This window comes from Stenella coeruleoalba, assembly GCF_951394435.1.
Source record: "Stenella coeruleoalba genome assembly, chromosome: 2".
Taxonomy (NCBI): Eukaryota; Metazoa; Chordata; class Mammalia; order Artiodactyla; family Delphinidae; genus Stenella; species Stenella coeruleoalba.
In genome coordinates, this window is record NC_137147.1 from 45,221,634 (window position 1) to 45,237,500 (window position 15,867).

Here is a 15,867-nt window from a genome sequence, read left to right on the forward strand (position 1 = left end):
TTGATAAGTTAAGCTATGACACCTTCTAAGGCTACTGCCTTATAAACTGAAGGCTACAACAGATTCCAAGAGTGTTGCAGATAGCTGCCACTTGTCCCTGCAAAGAAGTGAAAGAAAGACTGTGCCACTATGAAAGGGCTGTCTAACATTCCCCAGTCTGAAAATATCTAAACAGATTAGTTTCAATTCTGAAAGCCTGAATCTATCATCTACTTAAGGGAGGCCTAAAGACTGAATGTTCCTCTCAAAGGTGACAATCTTGCTTTCTTAAAAGGAGGTAGCTATCAAACCATTAAATTGGCAGCATTTGGCATTCTTGACATTTTAACTGTAAGAGAAATAAACTACTAAATATTTTATTTCTAAGCAAAGGTAAGAGCTCCAGCATAAATCTCTCATATACTGGTCAAGAAAGTCACAATACATTTTAGGAACCTAATGAATACATTCAAAATTTGACAAATAACATGGTCAGTTCTATCCCAAATCTAAAAATCGGATTTAAAGATAAGGTGCCAAAAAGCTATTCTGGAGGTTACAAACACCACTTATTTTTAAGTAACACAGTCACACTGCTTTAAACTCAATTGCAGAGATCTACACTTTATGATTATCCTCAGTGTCACAGCTAGAGAATAATTTTTGAGGATGGCACTCATTCTTCTACCTATTTACCTGTCTTACCTGTCAACAAATACAGAACTGAACTGTCAGCCATAAGCACGTTACAAACAGATCCAGGAAAACTATGCAAGAGACGATGACATAGCTTAACCAGACTCTGAAAGACGTAATGTGTTTCGATCACGCTTGTACAAAGAGAACAGTCATGTCTGTATGACTAAGGTTCTCTAAACATAACTTCTGTGTTTGTGATAGACCCCTAGAGTGTGCCAGTTTTCTGCATCAGGATGGAATGAAGGGAAGTGCTCCTTCTAAAGAACCGAGGGGGAGGGGACTACAGGAAGACTCCTGTAGAAGAGTGTTTTGTAGGACTGCAAATTACTTGTTACTATGAAGCAGTTCCTAGGGTCTCTTCTAGTTTGAGGTTCAAGACAAAGGAGAGAAATATTTCCGTCCTTGAGCTCTTTCCGAAGTAATATGGACACATCATAATCTATTCTACAAGTACAAAGAGATCACCAATTCTCTAAGAATATAATTTACATATACATGTTAGCCTGCATTAAAAAGAAAACAGTTTCCATAAAGGGCAGATTTTAGAGCTGTATGACCCATATGGCTAAAAATAAATCAGGTGGAACTCAAAATGAAGTTTTTACTAAAAGCTCAAGGATAAAAATGAACTCAACATCTGACAATAATTACCAAGTTTTAAAATGTATATCCAAAAGATAACCTCAGAAGGACCAGGTTTATTTATCCTATAGATAGAGCAGCTCAAGATGTTGAGAGGCATCATTTGTTTAAATTATGACAATGTGATTGTTTTCAAAGTGTGTTTATTTAGGGGAAAAAGTGATAAGTATTTAGTTTCATAATTTAAACAAATCGAAAATTTGTTTTAAACAAATTGTATCAAAGAGCTATTCAATATACTTAATTACTTTAACTTTCCATAAAAACCGAATAAAAATCACATTTGAATGATTTACTTTTACATTTTTATCTGATTGTTTCCATCAGATGTACTATACATCCAAGCACAAGAGGCAGATATCTTCTGAGAGGTGCAAGAGTTGTTCTTTCATGAATGCCCTCTAAGAATAGTGAAACAGCAATTTTTATATATGCATTCAAGTGCATATATATATATGTACTTCAAAAAGCAAAGCGTCATCTCTTCATCCATTGTTAACTTAATGGTAAGACTGCAATAGAAAAAAGAAAAAGTAAACTTCTAGATTTTGTAAATGGAGTTGATTAACTCCTTGCTGTGGCTTAAAATAAACTTATTGCTTAATAAAGCCAAACAGCTAATCATCTTATTCTGGCATACAATTTACAAAAATAATTTTTTAAGACAATATATAGAGAGCAAAAAGTTACACTAATGAAAAGAAGTTTTAGGGGCACTTTATTAAGGTATTTCTCCTTTACAATTGAGGTGGATGTTTGATTAATCTGGCTGGAGATCTGATTAGTACTTTGTTAAGAATAAATAGATTTTTTCGCCCCTATGGAGCATCTGACTTGGCTCAGTTCATAGGGAAACAGGGTGCTTTTCTATTTGGTCATACGCCCAAGAAAGGGTCCTCAACTAAGATGTCAACCCTACTCCAGCCTGGCTGACAGTAAAGCACACAGCATTACATATAATTGGCAATGCAGAGATTGGTATAATCTTGAGATCAGTACTGTTAAGGATCTAACAAAACGTTGGCTGAGAAACACTATGGACAGTTGCGTGAAAGATGGGCAATGTTACACATTCACTGCCCTGGATTCTCTAAAAATCTACCTCTATATCTAGCCAGACTGGCAGAGATTACTTTTAGTGAACTTGTGCTTTGGTGTGATGCTATAAAACAGTACTGAGAAATGTTAAAAAAAAAAAAAAAATCCAATGAAACACATCTTTGAGTTTACCTCAAGGATGCTGTTGAGGACACTGCTTACTACATTACAAAGTCTTTGGGGATATTTGGGGAATTTTTCTATTTTTAGTACCAGGAATATTGTTTTCATCCTTTTAAATGCTTTACCTAAGTTTACCTGAAGTTTGAAAGTTACTCTTTTTTAATATACACACACCTTTTTAAAAAAGGTTTAAAAGCTTTCTAATCTTCCATCCGAAAGTGGAGACAATCTTTCAGTTGTGCTTATGGGACTATTACTGCATGTTAAATAACAAATTAAACACTCACATGGGGGCCACCGGGCATCGGTGGAGCACCGGAAGGTCCTGAAGGCACTTGAAAAGGATTGTTGGGACTGGGATAGAGTCCTGGTGTGGGATATGATCCTGCAGGGGCAGGATATGGCGCTGGTGGTCCCCAGGCTCCTGGTGGAACAGTGCCCCATGGAACAGGTGGTGCAGCCCCTGGTGCTTGGGGAGGAGGAGGGGCGGGATATGGCCCTGGAGATGGATATGGCATATTAGGGGTAGGATACTGCCCTCCCATTCCTGGTGCCCAAGGTCCAGAAGACATGGATCCCCATGGACCTAAAGGACCAGCTGCAGCTGGATCTGTGGGCGCACCATAGGGTCTTGGAAGCTCTGGAAAGGGCATATTTGGTGTCGGATATGGCCCTGTGGGGCCAGGGCCTGGCACAGTTGGGGCTGGATAAGGACCACCAGGTGGGGGGCATGATGGTCCAGAAGGAGGAAAGGGTGCAGGGGGTCCTGGAGGTGGTCCGGTGGGAGGCACAGAGGGATACATTCCTGTTGGTGCTGGTCCAAAAGGCACAGTGGAGGGTGTTGCACTTGGTGGGAGTCCAGATGGCACAGAAGGTGGAGCACTTGGGTTATTCCAAGGGTTGGAACCTGGCCAGCCTTGAGGAGGTTGGCCGGGTTTTGTATTGCTCACAGCAGAGGTTTTGGCAGGGGAGTGTTCAGGTAGCGCATCTGCCAACTGGAATACAAAACAGGCGTGTCTTACTGACCTTATTCAGGGACAAGCAATGCCAAACATAATTACAAACCCATAAAGGATAGTAAGCTATAGGGTCAGGGATTCTTCAAAAGCCAAGCTGTTCAGTTTTTTAAAAAACAACTCATTTAATACAAAATTTAGGAGTTACCTCAAACAGCAGCTTTACAATGCAAATTCCTCAGAGAAGCTCAAGTTTTCTAAATACAACTGATTAACACAGTGTGATCTCGATCCTGGCTTTACCTCAAACAAGTTATATACCCTCTCTGAGCTTCAGTTTCCTCATTTTCAAAACAGTTTAGGGTTAACCTGAGGCCTAAATGAGATAACTCATTTAACGCACTTAACACAGTGCCTGGTATGTAATTTTCAATAAATGTTGGCTATTATTAACACTATCAGGTTAAAAGAGAACAGAAGTAACCCTTTAAAAAATTTTTTACTTAAGGATTCATAAAGAAATAAATACGACAGAATGCATTTTCAAACATAGCTAAGTAAATTAGGGCAAATCATCTATCAAAATCACATGCTAAAAAAACAAAAACAAAAACAAAAACCAAGAGTCACAAAATGCATCTCTTTTACATTGGAAGACTTAGGGCCCACAGTTAGGACCATGTCTTTTTTCTAAGAGCCAAAAAACTTATGAAGAGTAAATGCATCAACTTACCGAAAATTCATCAGACATTTTCCTAAAAACAAGACCAAACAAACAAAAAAAAAAAAAAAAAAAAGAAAAAAAAAGAAAGAAGGAATATTTCAAAACCAGTGTTTAATTTCTTATATATTCTTTAAGGAACTATGCATACACTATTTTTACTTAAATGGAATCTTAATCATTTATATAATGATTTTCTTTATATAGGAAAAATTTCCATAATAGTTCATACACCTCTGTAAACTTCATCCCTTTTTACTGGCTGCACATCATATAAAAGTGATCCATAATTTAGTTTACAGTCTCAAGTTGGTGGCAGTTTAGGTTGTTCACAGTTTGAATTGTTTTAAACAATGACACAGTGAACATCTTTAAACACCTATCTTTTCGAGTCTATCACCAGGAAAAAGTACAGAAGTGAAATACATAGTCAACAGGTAAAGTCATCTAAGATCCATCTCAAAAAGCCCATGCCAATTTACACTCTACCTTTTTAAAACTCCTCTTCACCACTGGATGTTATTAAATTTATAAATCATTTTCCATTATAATAGGTTAAAAATTGGCATCTTGTTTTAACTTACATTTCTTTAAGTGGAAAGTAGAGCACCATTTAAATTTAATACCACATTTAGACTTCTTTTTCTGTGAATATGCTCATGCCCTTGGACCACTTTTATCAATTTTTATAACTGAAGTATAATTCACTTTCAATAAAATGCACGGATCAGTGTTCAGGTAAACAAGCTCTGACAGTTGCATATGCCCCTGTAACCATCCAAGACAGAACATTTCCTTCACTCCATAGGTTTACTCATGCCACATTCCAATCAATTCCCCTTTACCACTCAGCAATCACTTTCTTAGTTTTCGCTTGTTCCTTGACTTCACATCAATAGAATAACACAGTATGAACTCTATTTTGACTTTGATCATTTTACTACTTAGTAGTACATCTTTTTTTTAATGCGTTGTAAGACATTAAGGAAATTAGATGTCTGTCATATGAGACAAAAAAAAATTCACCTATGCCTCTAATAGTACTTCTATGGTTTAACTTGTTTAAAATCTTTCTGTTCTTTCAAACAACAATTACTGAATAATCTATCTTATTTCAACAGACTTGACAAGCTACTTTTTTTAAAAAATTTATTTATTATTTATTTATTTTTATTTTTGGCTGCGTTGGGTCTTCGTTGCTGTGCATGGGCTTTTCTCTAGTTGCGGTGAGGGGGAGCTTCTCTTGTTGCGGAGCACAGGCTCCATAGCACAGGCTCCATAGCGCAGGCTCAGCAGTTGTGGCGCACAGGCTTAGTTGCTCCACAGCATGTGGGATCTTCCCGGACCAGGGCTTGAACCCATTTGACAAGCTACCTTTAACACATTATACAGTTGCTATTGACAACAAACACTGTATATACATACATACACACATATATGTAAATATATCATGGAACAGGCACCATGCTAAGTGCTTTAGGTGTATAATCTCGTTTAATAGATGCAGATTCTATTACCACTCCCAGTGTACAGCTGGAGAAAAGGAAGCTTAGCAAGTTACCCTGTTTAAGGTCAGAGCTCGTGACAAGCAGAGAAGAGATTCAAATCCAGGTATCGTCTGACTGCAGAGCCAAGGCTCTTTTTTTTGTTTTTTAAATATATATTTTAAATAAATTTATTTATTTTACTTATTTATTTTTGGCTGTGTTGGGTCTTCATTGCTGTGCATGGGCTTTCTCTAGCTGTGGTGAGCAGGGGCTACTCTTCTTGGCGGTGTGTGGGCTTCTCTCGTTGTGGAGCACAGGCTCTAGGCACGCAGGCTCAGTAGTTGTGGTGCATGGGCTTGGTTGCTCCGCAGCATGTGGGATCTTCCCGGACCAGGGCTCGAACCTGTGTCCCCTGCATTGGCAGGCAGATTCTTCTTTTTTTTTTTTTTAAATAAATTTATTTATGTATTTTTGGCTGCATTGGGTCTTCGTTGCTGTGCGCGGGCTTTTTCTCTAGTTGCGGCAAGCGGGGGCTACTCTTCATTGCGGTGCACTGGCTTCTCATTGTAGTGGCTTCTCTTGTTGTGGAGCACGGGCTCTATGTGCGTGGGCTTCAGTAGTTGTGGTGCTTGGGCTTAGTTGCTCTGTGGCACGTGGGATCTTCCTGGACCAGGGCTCAAACCCCTGTCCCCTGCATTGGCAGGCGGATTCTTAACCACTGCGCCACCAGGGAAGCCCCCAGAGCCAAGGCTCTTAACCACCAAGTCATAGAGCCTCCATCATTTCCCAAAGGTATTGTGAACTCTATTCTTTCCTACTGATCCACACTATAACATCTCATCTTATCAGGGCAGCTTTAAATTTTAAACAAATTTTATGACCTACTATTACTGTTTATTTCAGATTTTCCTGAATATTTTCATGCTTATTTTTTTCTAGATCATTTTGTAAAAAAACAAAACAAACAAAACACAACAACACAACAAAAAAACATTAAATTTACAGATTAATTTAGGGGACATTTCATACATTTAAAGTATAAAATATTCCCATTCAAGAACAAGGTATGTCTTTCTAGTTCCCATCACTGTCATTTATTATCACTCAGTAGTTATTTTTTTTTAAATAAATTTATTTATTTTACTTTTGGCTGCGTTGGGTCTTCATTGCTGCGTGCGGGCTTTCTCTAGTTGCTGGTAGCGGGGGCTACTCTTCGTTGCGGTGCATGGGCTTCTTATTGCGGTGGCTTCTCTTGTTGCGGAGCACGGGCTCTAGGCACGCGGGCTTCAGTAGTTGTGGCACATGGGCTCAGCAGTTGTGGCTCATGGGCTCTAGAGTGCAGGCTCAGTAGTTGTGGCACACGGGCTTTGTTGCTCCGCGGCATGTGGGATTTTCCCGGACCGGGGCTCGAACCCATGTCCCCTGCATTGGCAGGCGGATTCCCAACCACTGCGCCACCAGGGAAGTCCCCACTCAGTTTTTAAAAATCAAGACTCCTACACATTTTTTGAGTTAGATTTCTAAATGGTAAACGTTTTCTTGTGGTTGTAAATTGGTTCTTCCATTATATTTTCTAATTGGTTGTTCATATATGGGAAAGCCTTTCAAATTTTAGTGTGTTACTTTTGTAAGCAGTGACATTATTGAATTATTTTATCCTGAAAGTCTCTCAGTTGACTCTCTGGAATCTGCAGATAAAGGATTATGTCATTAGCAAAAAATCATTTTACCTTCTCTTTGCAGTATTTACACCTCTTTTCTCTTTGGCCTAAGCGAGGACTTAAACAATGAAATATTAAATAAGATAGTGTGAGCACAGCAGTCTTCTTCTCAACTCTCCTGGCAATGCTTCTAATGTTTATATATGACTCATTTTTAGTTTTGAGATTTAAAAAAAATTACAGTAAGGAAGTTTCTATCTATGCCTATTTTGCTAAACTTATTTATTCCTATTTTGCTAGTTAAAAATAAAAAATCCAACACTGAATTTCTTCAGATGATTTTTTTTGGCATCTAATGAGTTGATCTTGCAGTTCTTCTCCTTTGTCCCATCAATCACAATATAGTTACATATATATTGCTTAATATTGAGCCATCCTTGCATTTACAATTTTATTATTTATGATTTGGTTATCATGAGGAATGATAAAGAAAATGAACAGGAAGCCTACTGCTGCAACTGCTATAACCCTGCTCTTAATTCATAATATTAAAAAACACATCATGAATGTATAGCAAATACAATTACCTAGTCATTTCCATGTTAAGGTTTGTTTTATACTAAAATGTCACATCACACAATAGTAAATTCTTAGGACTAAAGTTTATCCATGCACAAGTTTAAAGTCTACCTAAGACTAACATTCTTTTCAAACAGGGTGAGCCTTTTCGAAACAGAAAATAGTTCTGTATCAAAGTTCACACTAATTCTGGAGCAGAAAACCTAACCAACTAAGCAACTCAATGAATTTCACGTGGTCTTACAGTTTGCGTTTTCAGAATTACTCATCTCCCTCTTAGTTTTTGAAAAACTATAGTTAATTAATCATAGCATTACATTAAAATATATTCCATTAGTTAATAATATCAAACTGATTCACAACTCTGGCTTTCAAAAGTTTAAATTCAAAATCAAATCCTGGAAGACAGAGGAAATAATAAAGCCCTGACCAAAGGGATTAGAAATAAGTCACTTCCTGTTCTACAGAACTGCATAGTAAAGTGACCTGCCTAGAATAAACAGTGTTCATATTAATTGGAAACATTCCAATTTATTACTTGGAGAATACTTTCATCATAAAAAGGTTAAAAAATAGAGTTGGGGGCTTCCCTGTTGGCGCAGTGGTTGGGAGTCCGCCTGCCGATGCAGGGGACGCGGGTTCGTGCCCCGGTCCGGGAGGATCCCACATGCCGCGGAGCGGCTGGGCCCGTGAGCCGTGGCCGCTGGGCCTGCGCGTCCGAAGCCTGTGCTCCGCAGCTAGAGAGGCCACAACAGTGAGAGGCCCGCGTACCGCAAAAAAATAAAAAATAAAAAAATAAAAAATAGAGTTGGACATCACTATTCCAATATGAGAAGAGTTGCAGAATGTAAAAAAAAAAACACCACAAAAACCCCTAGATTTTCTTATTTCTTTTTTTTGGCCGTGCCGCGTGGCTTGTGGAATCTTAGCTTCCCCACCAGGGATTGAACCTGGGATCCCAGCAATGAAAGTGCCAAGTCCTAACCAATGGACAGCCAGGGGATTCTCCAAACCCTAGATTTTCTAAAAAACGATTCTCAAACATATGGATTATGCTAATTAAGATGAGGCCAATGCAACCTTGAACTAGGAAAAAAAAGTGTAAAATCAAGGAAGATTTTAATTTTCTTTTCAGAATAATCTAAAGCTATCACTTCCAAAACTTTCTGTTAATACTTTATGGCAGTACATGTGTGAAGAATAATCACTGTATTTTTATTTTTTTAAATTTTTGGCTGTGTTGGGTCTTTGTTGCTGCGTGTGGGCTTTCTCTAGTTGTGGCAAGCAGTGGCTACTCTTCATTGCGGTGCATGGGCTTCTCACTGCGGTGGCTTCTCCTGCTACGGACCATGGGCTCTAGGCGCGTGGGCTTTAGTAGTTGTGGCACGAGGGCTCAGTAGTTGTGGCTCCCGAGCTCTAGAGTGCAGGCTCAGTAGTTGTGGCGCACGGGTTTAGTTGCTCCGCGGCATGTGGGATCTTCCCGGACCAGGGCTTGAACCCATGTCCCCTGCGTTGGCAGGTGGATTCTAAACCACTGCGCCACCAGGGAAGCCCAATCATTGTATTTTCTGAGGAGCAATTTTAAAACAAGAGTACAAAATTTCTTTCAACATGCACTAGAAAAGTAAAACATTTCTGTAAGTGTATGGCCTTTAGAGTAAAAATGGTAATTCCATCATGGGGAGGTTTAAAAAAAGTTGAACTCCATAAATTACTAGTGACTATTGGAAAAGGAATATTTCAACAGGCCATCAAATTGTAGTGGAGTCATAAACAGTATGGGACTACACAGTTATGAAACATGGACACCAATCCTTTTATCTGAATCTTTTGACAAAGGCAAACTTTTTAACCAGAGACCATCTTCCCATCAGCAAAACAGTTATAATTCCCGACTACTTCACAGATAAGTAAAATATTTAATAATCTACAGTTATAAACAAGTAACACATTTATTAAGAGTCACTAAGGGAAATCAGGATTTTTGCATGGTTTTGTTTAGTATGGAGAGAGGATACAGTAGTGGTAATATATTGTACTGAAAATATAAATTTTGAATGAGCATATAGGATAAATTTTAGTATTGGCGTTTATCAGATACACTCTAATTTACATTTGGGCAACTCAAGAAATTGGGGATCTACAAGTTTTTGAACATTTTAAATTACTTAAAAACATGTAATTAAAAAATTTTTTTTCCCACAACCTCATGTCAGCCGTATTTTCTACACTCAGATACTTATTGGAACATAGGTGCCAGTACTGCGTTGGGCCTTGGGGAAATGAATAGTATTGCGTGGAATAAACGCTTAAAGGCGTTCACAGTATGGCGGAGAACTACCATTTAAACAGCAGGTTACCTGGGGTAAGCGCAGGGCTCTATGGGAGCACCTCAAAAAGCTCCTAAAGGAATCAAGGAAAGGAGTATCAGACAAGGAGTCCCGAGGAGTGGTGCCTTTGCAGTCTGGGAGAACAATGAGGTGAAGAGCTACGATAGGCCCTAGGGAAAGGAGAAGTTTGTGCAAAAGCTGAGAGGGGGACAAGGGATCTGTGGGAAGTGTAAGCCAGCAGTGCCCAACCTTTTCAGCACCAGGGGCCGGTTTCACGGAAAGCAAATTTTCCACGGAAGCGGGGGTGGGGGGAGGGGATGGCTCAGGCGGTAATGCGAGCGATGGGGAGCGGCAGATGAAGCTTTGCTCGCTCACCGCAGCTCACCTCCTGCCGTGCGGCCTGGTTCCTAACTGGCCACGGACGCGCGGGTCCGTACGGGTCCGTGGCCTCGCGGTTGGGGACCCCTGGTGTAAGCACTTCCAATTGGTTAGAATGTAGAAAATGGAGGAATATGAAAGCCTTAGCAGAGAGTCTCTAGACCAAGGTTTGAATGTCTCTGAGTCAGCTCACCTGAATGAACCTGTTACTTCAACTATAAAGAACGGACCAGTAACAGGAGAGACTAAATGGGACTGGTAAATCAAGTGCCTATAATAAAAGTGCCCGGAAAACAGACACATTATCTTGTCCTCCTCTGTGTGTGGGCATATTGCTTATGGTTAAAAAGAGTGAACGCCAATAGTATAACAGACTACGTAACACTGCACTTCACTGGCTGGCTCTGAACAAGCTGAGCTGTGCCAACCCCAGAGGTGAAAGTAGACAAGAGTAGCACCCACTTCATAGATTTGCTGTGAGACTTACATAATAAACAACTCTCTTGGTCACTGTCTGGCACATAGCGAAAACTCAACAAATGTTAGCTTTTACAAATTGCTACGATAGGTCCACAAACCTTTATCTACAGTTCTCAGTTCAGAAACCTCTAAAAATGAAAGAAATGCTCCCAGGTCTGGCATAAAACTTACTTGGTGGCAAAACCTGACCTGAGGCTATTTTACAATTTCCATTAATTCTCCCCTATTCGCTGAACAAATATTACTGTTGGATTAGAGGATGCTGCCCCGACTCTGCTGGTGTGATCTCTCATCTTTGCACCTTATTGTCTTTCTAAAATCTAAAGATAAAATCCAAAGATTTCTGAATTCCAAAACACACTGGTCCCAAGGATTTCGGTTAAGGGGTTGTCTCTGGGTCTCCGTTCCTCCTGGAGATGGGAAAAGGACATTCTAGTACACACAGCTCAAGTTTCTGAAACAAACTAATTTTGAATAGGAGGTTCAAGACACCAGTAGCAAGAAAAATGTCTGTTCTCCCTGCCCAAAGAACACTCCTAAACAAAGAACTTCTGAAAGATTTCTGAAGGCTACCTTCCCATGTAATGAGGCCCATACAACCACCACGTGTACGAGTATTTCTTTAGTAGCAATGCTATAAAAAAATTTTTTTTCAGTCAGGTGAGTACGATTCGATGCTCCAACATTAGAATCCTCATTTATTAAAAGCACTACGCTTGGTTTTCAGAAGAAAACGGTCTAAAGCCACCAAGTGCTCCTAAATCCTACAAAAAGGGAGTATTACAGAACTCAACACTTCTCATCGTTTCTGTCATGGGTATTCATCTAAGGTATCTGCTAGCAACTCCTCTAGAAAATAATGACCAAAACGTCACAATGCGAAAAATCTTAAACTAGCGTCACAGACTCCACCAAGAATCTGTTTAGGCCTCCCTCTCCCTTTCATTGGAAATTACTGAGTGGGGGAGGGGGTCAGGGCCAAGGGGCGGGAGGCCGGCAGCCCTAAAGGGCCAAACGAACAAAAGGAGTCCGGGATCAACCGGAGCGAACCGGCCTCCGAGCGGGTCGCGCCTGCCCGGGAAGGGGTGGGGGAGGGGCCAGGCCGCTCCCCGCCCCGCCCCCAGCCAGGCCTGACGTCACGCGCGGAGAAACCCATCGGGCGCGACGTCACCCGCCTCCGACGCCTTCTCCTTGGGGGGCGAGAGGGCCGACATCCCGCAGCCGGGAGGAAGACGACAGGGAGAAACCCTTAGCCCCCGGCCCCCAAAGAAGCGACTCAGGCATCTCCGTTACTGCGCCCGCGTCCCGCTTGGGCGTGCTCCTTTGCTCCCCTCCACGACCCCGCCAGCGCCGAGGCAGCCTCACCCGGCAAGATCCGAACCCGCAGCAAGGTCTAGAAGCGGCGATGGGTCCGAGGGAACTGATCGCTGAAGAACTGAGCGCAGCCCGACCGACAGCAGCGGCGACGGAGATGGGGGCGGCAGCAGCACCAGCAGCGCGCGGCTCCTCCTGGCGCCGGAACAGGAAGCGCAGAGCTTCGAGCGCGCTGCCCCCGCCCGCGCTCCGCCTCTCCTCTGGTCGGCCGGGCCCGGCCGCGCGCGCTCCCTACAGGGCCCGGGTGGCACTGCGGCCCGCCCGGCCCCGGCGGCGCGGCTGTTCCTTGCGCTCGCTCCCGGGCGGCTGTTTTCTCTCGGTGGGCGGGAGGAAAGAGCCCCGATGTTCCGGAGTTCTGAGCAGTCTGGAGGAAACGCCAGTGGCCGGTGGCGTTCTGGGCACCCTGGCGGAAATTGTTAACTTGTCTCCTGAAGAGAAGGTTGAAGGCAGGTTCTGGATTCCCTACGCTTGCGGTCTTTAGGGCCAGGCCTCGAAGCTGGCTAGGTGAGAATGCAGCCTAACCCCGGGACATGGATCCGTTGGCCAAAATTGGAGAGAGCTATAAAGCAATACAGGAAGGGGAAGACGTTTGCAAATGGCTTGACAAATCGATATTAACTAAAGGAACGGATGTCTCTGCAGATTTTTTTCTGATCAGTATTTCTTCTCCCACAGTTCAGTTTTCAATAAACCTTTACCTACCTACTCTATGTCAGGCCCAAAAGATGATGGATTGACACGTGGCCCCAGCCGTCAGGGAACGTGCTAGCTACTAATGAAGATGTCATAATTATGTGGTGTACAAAATATACACACATAACATACATATATTTTAATGTAAAACTTAAAACTATGCAATATTCTTACAACATTTTACTTCTTTGTTTTCATTTGCTGTTAGTGGATCGGTGGGTGGACATTTTATATAAACTTCTTAAACGACTTGTTTGGGTTTACTCCACAGCACACATAATTCTCATTCTGAAAAATGAGCAACAGAGAAATTTCAAATACCTAAGCCTGGGGAAGACATGTTTTTGGTTAGGGGCAGTGGTCTATGGAAAATAATACCACTAGTGTGAACTACCTACCCTGCCCTAATGGGAGGCAGTGAATCAGCAGTGCCTTGTGGCATGTGAAGCAGTGCCATAGGAAGCCTGAAGCAACAGTAAGTCAGCAACACAGTGCTATATTTAAGTTTTTGATATTTTGCTCATCATAGGGCCTTTTGTTTTGCATTAATTCTGATTTTTAAATGTTGCACACAAAATTTTCATTACTGAGTTTATGGTCAAAAAAAATTTGTGCCCACGTTGTGTCTCATTCTACTCCTGGTCACGTGCATTAGAGTGACCAACAACCTCCAGCTTTTCCCATGTTCCCAGTCAATAACCGAGCATGGCGGGAGTTCTAGAGGTAGGCCATTCCTGTCCCATGTGGGCTCCTACAGGTAACCTGTTGGGAACTACATCCACGCCTAGCATTTTTAGAACTACATTGCCCACCCTACCCAATGCTTCCTTCAGTTTCTTTCACAGATGTCAGACATGCAGTTTGGTATGATTTCCCCACCTTCTCCTGCTCTCTTCCCCTTTATTCTTTTGTCTGTGTGTTTATGTGTGTGTAAGCCCAGAGTCTTAACCACTGGACCGCTAGGGAAGTCCCATTCTCATTTATTCTTCATAGGTGTCCATCCCCCTCCAATAAATCTCTTGCACATTTAATCACATCTTGACATGTTTCTGGAAGACCCAAAATGACACAAAAAACTGAAAGGAAAATGTGTAATACAGATTTTAAAATTTCTCATATATAAAGTTGAATGTGCCAGGTAACATACAGTACAATGTTTTTAAAACTACAAAGCTTTTGGATTTTATATATGAAGTTTTAATTAATAAGAAACGAAAATTTATTCAGATCAATTTATTTGAACTCACATCCAAGAAGAAACATTCAACTTCAGGATTAGAAATAAAAATGGGAACACTCTATTTCTTTTTGGGTAAGGGGTGGATATAAGCCTGATAAGAGTACTAATAGCTTTGTGAAGTTACTACTTAAACTCTGTATATTCAAGTATATATCGAGTGCGTACTTGGTTTATACAGAATTTATCCAATTCTAGCAAAGTCAGAATACTTTAAGTAAATCTCCTTGAGTTTTACACTCTCAAGTCTGAAAGCTTAGATTTGATTATAACCATGGCAAAAGTGATTATCTTTACTTCCTGCAAATGTAATCAACTTTTAAAATAACTTAGGCAAACATCAATTTCACACAAACCTTATTAAGGGTAGGAGGAAATTGCAACTGTTCATCTAATTGCAGAGTCTAAACCATAAATTCAAATTGTACCATTATCTTTATTGTCAAATCAAGTCAAGAAAGCCTATTACAGGCTAAAAGAAGTGAATGTGAATCTGCAGGGTCCACTAAGGGAATACGTTGAAAACCTATCATCACATTAGTACTTAACAGCTGTACAGAAATTATTTTCAAGTATGCTCCAAGGGTCACCTCTTAACTGAAGAATTAACCTTCAGGAAGTCAAGAGACAAGTATTATTATCTATATTTTATGTGCTAGGAAATGAAAGTAAACAAAGATTTAGGATTGAGTAATCTATTCAAAATTAAAAAGTAAATTAAAAAGACTGGCTTTATTTGAAACAGGAGTCATGTGCCTTAAATTCCTTTCCATTGGGTTATAGCCATTAGTTTACTATTCTATTTAGTCTACATTTCTATTTAAAAGCCAAACCATTTCCAAAAGTTACCTCCATTTTGTCTCCAATATCTAATGTGTTAAGAATAGTATAGACAGACTCTTGTAGTGTTGCTCATTTCTAGTAGACCATTAAAAAAGGAAAACCTCTTGTGCTTTCTGTTCTTTAGAAATAAAAATGGATGTAAAACTGATTATGTAAAACTAAGATTGTAAAGATTTTCTTCCAAAGTAGAAACAATAATCTGCTTGACTTAAAATCTTTTATTCATTTGGGCATTAAATTACCTAACACACAATCTATTTTACATTTAAACACTGTTTCCCTTGTGTTATCTCCAGGAATATTATATAATTAAGTCCACTTCCTGTTAAATTTGCTCTACCAAAATCAATATATAACCTATTTGACTCTGATTATAGCTAAAAGTGACAAAAAAGACTTTTAATGCAAACTAAGAGTATATTTGTAAGAGTTAGGTCTCAAGGCTTTTGTTTCATAGGAAGGAAGCTCTCTATTACATGGATCTATAAAATGATCCAAACTTCAGACAGACAGGAAGCTGATAACTTGATTTATCTTCCTAATGGCTTTGGCTCATGAATAAATGATAATGGTTTGTGTTTTTCTTA

The 15,867-nt window shown here is 40.4% G+C and overlaps 1 protein-coding gene across 1 annotated transcript; it reads right to left on the reverse strand.

The window, feature by feature from the left end:
* Positions 1-273: 273 nt before the first annotated feature.
* On the reverse strand, positions 274-12,722 carry MAPK1IP1L (mitogen-activated protein kinase 1 interacting protein 1 like). The gene is made up of 4 exons (XM_079912906.1): positions 12,499-12,722; positions 4,231-4,252; positions 2,829-3,536; positions 274-1,832 (listed from the first exon to the last, which is right to left on the reverse strand). The coding sequence occupies exons 2-4, from the start codon at positions 4,246-4,248 to the stop codon at positions 1,821-1,823; spliced, it is 738 nt and encodes a 245-aa protein (XP_079769032.1). The 5' UTR covers positions 4,249-4,252; positions 12,499-12,722; the 3' UTR covers positions 274-1,820.
* Positions 12,723-15,867: the final 3,145 nt, after the last annotated feature.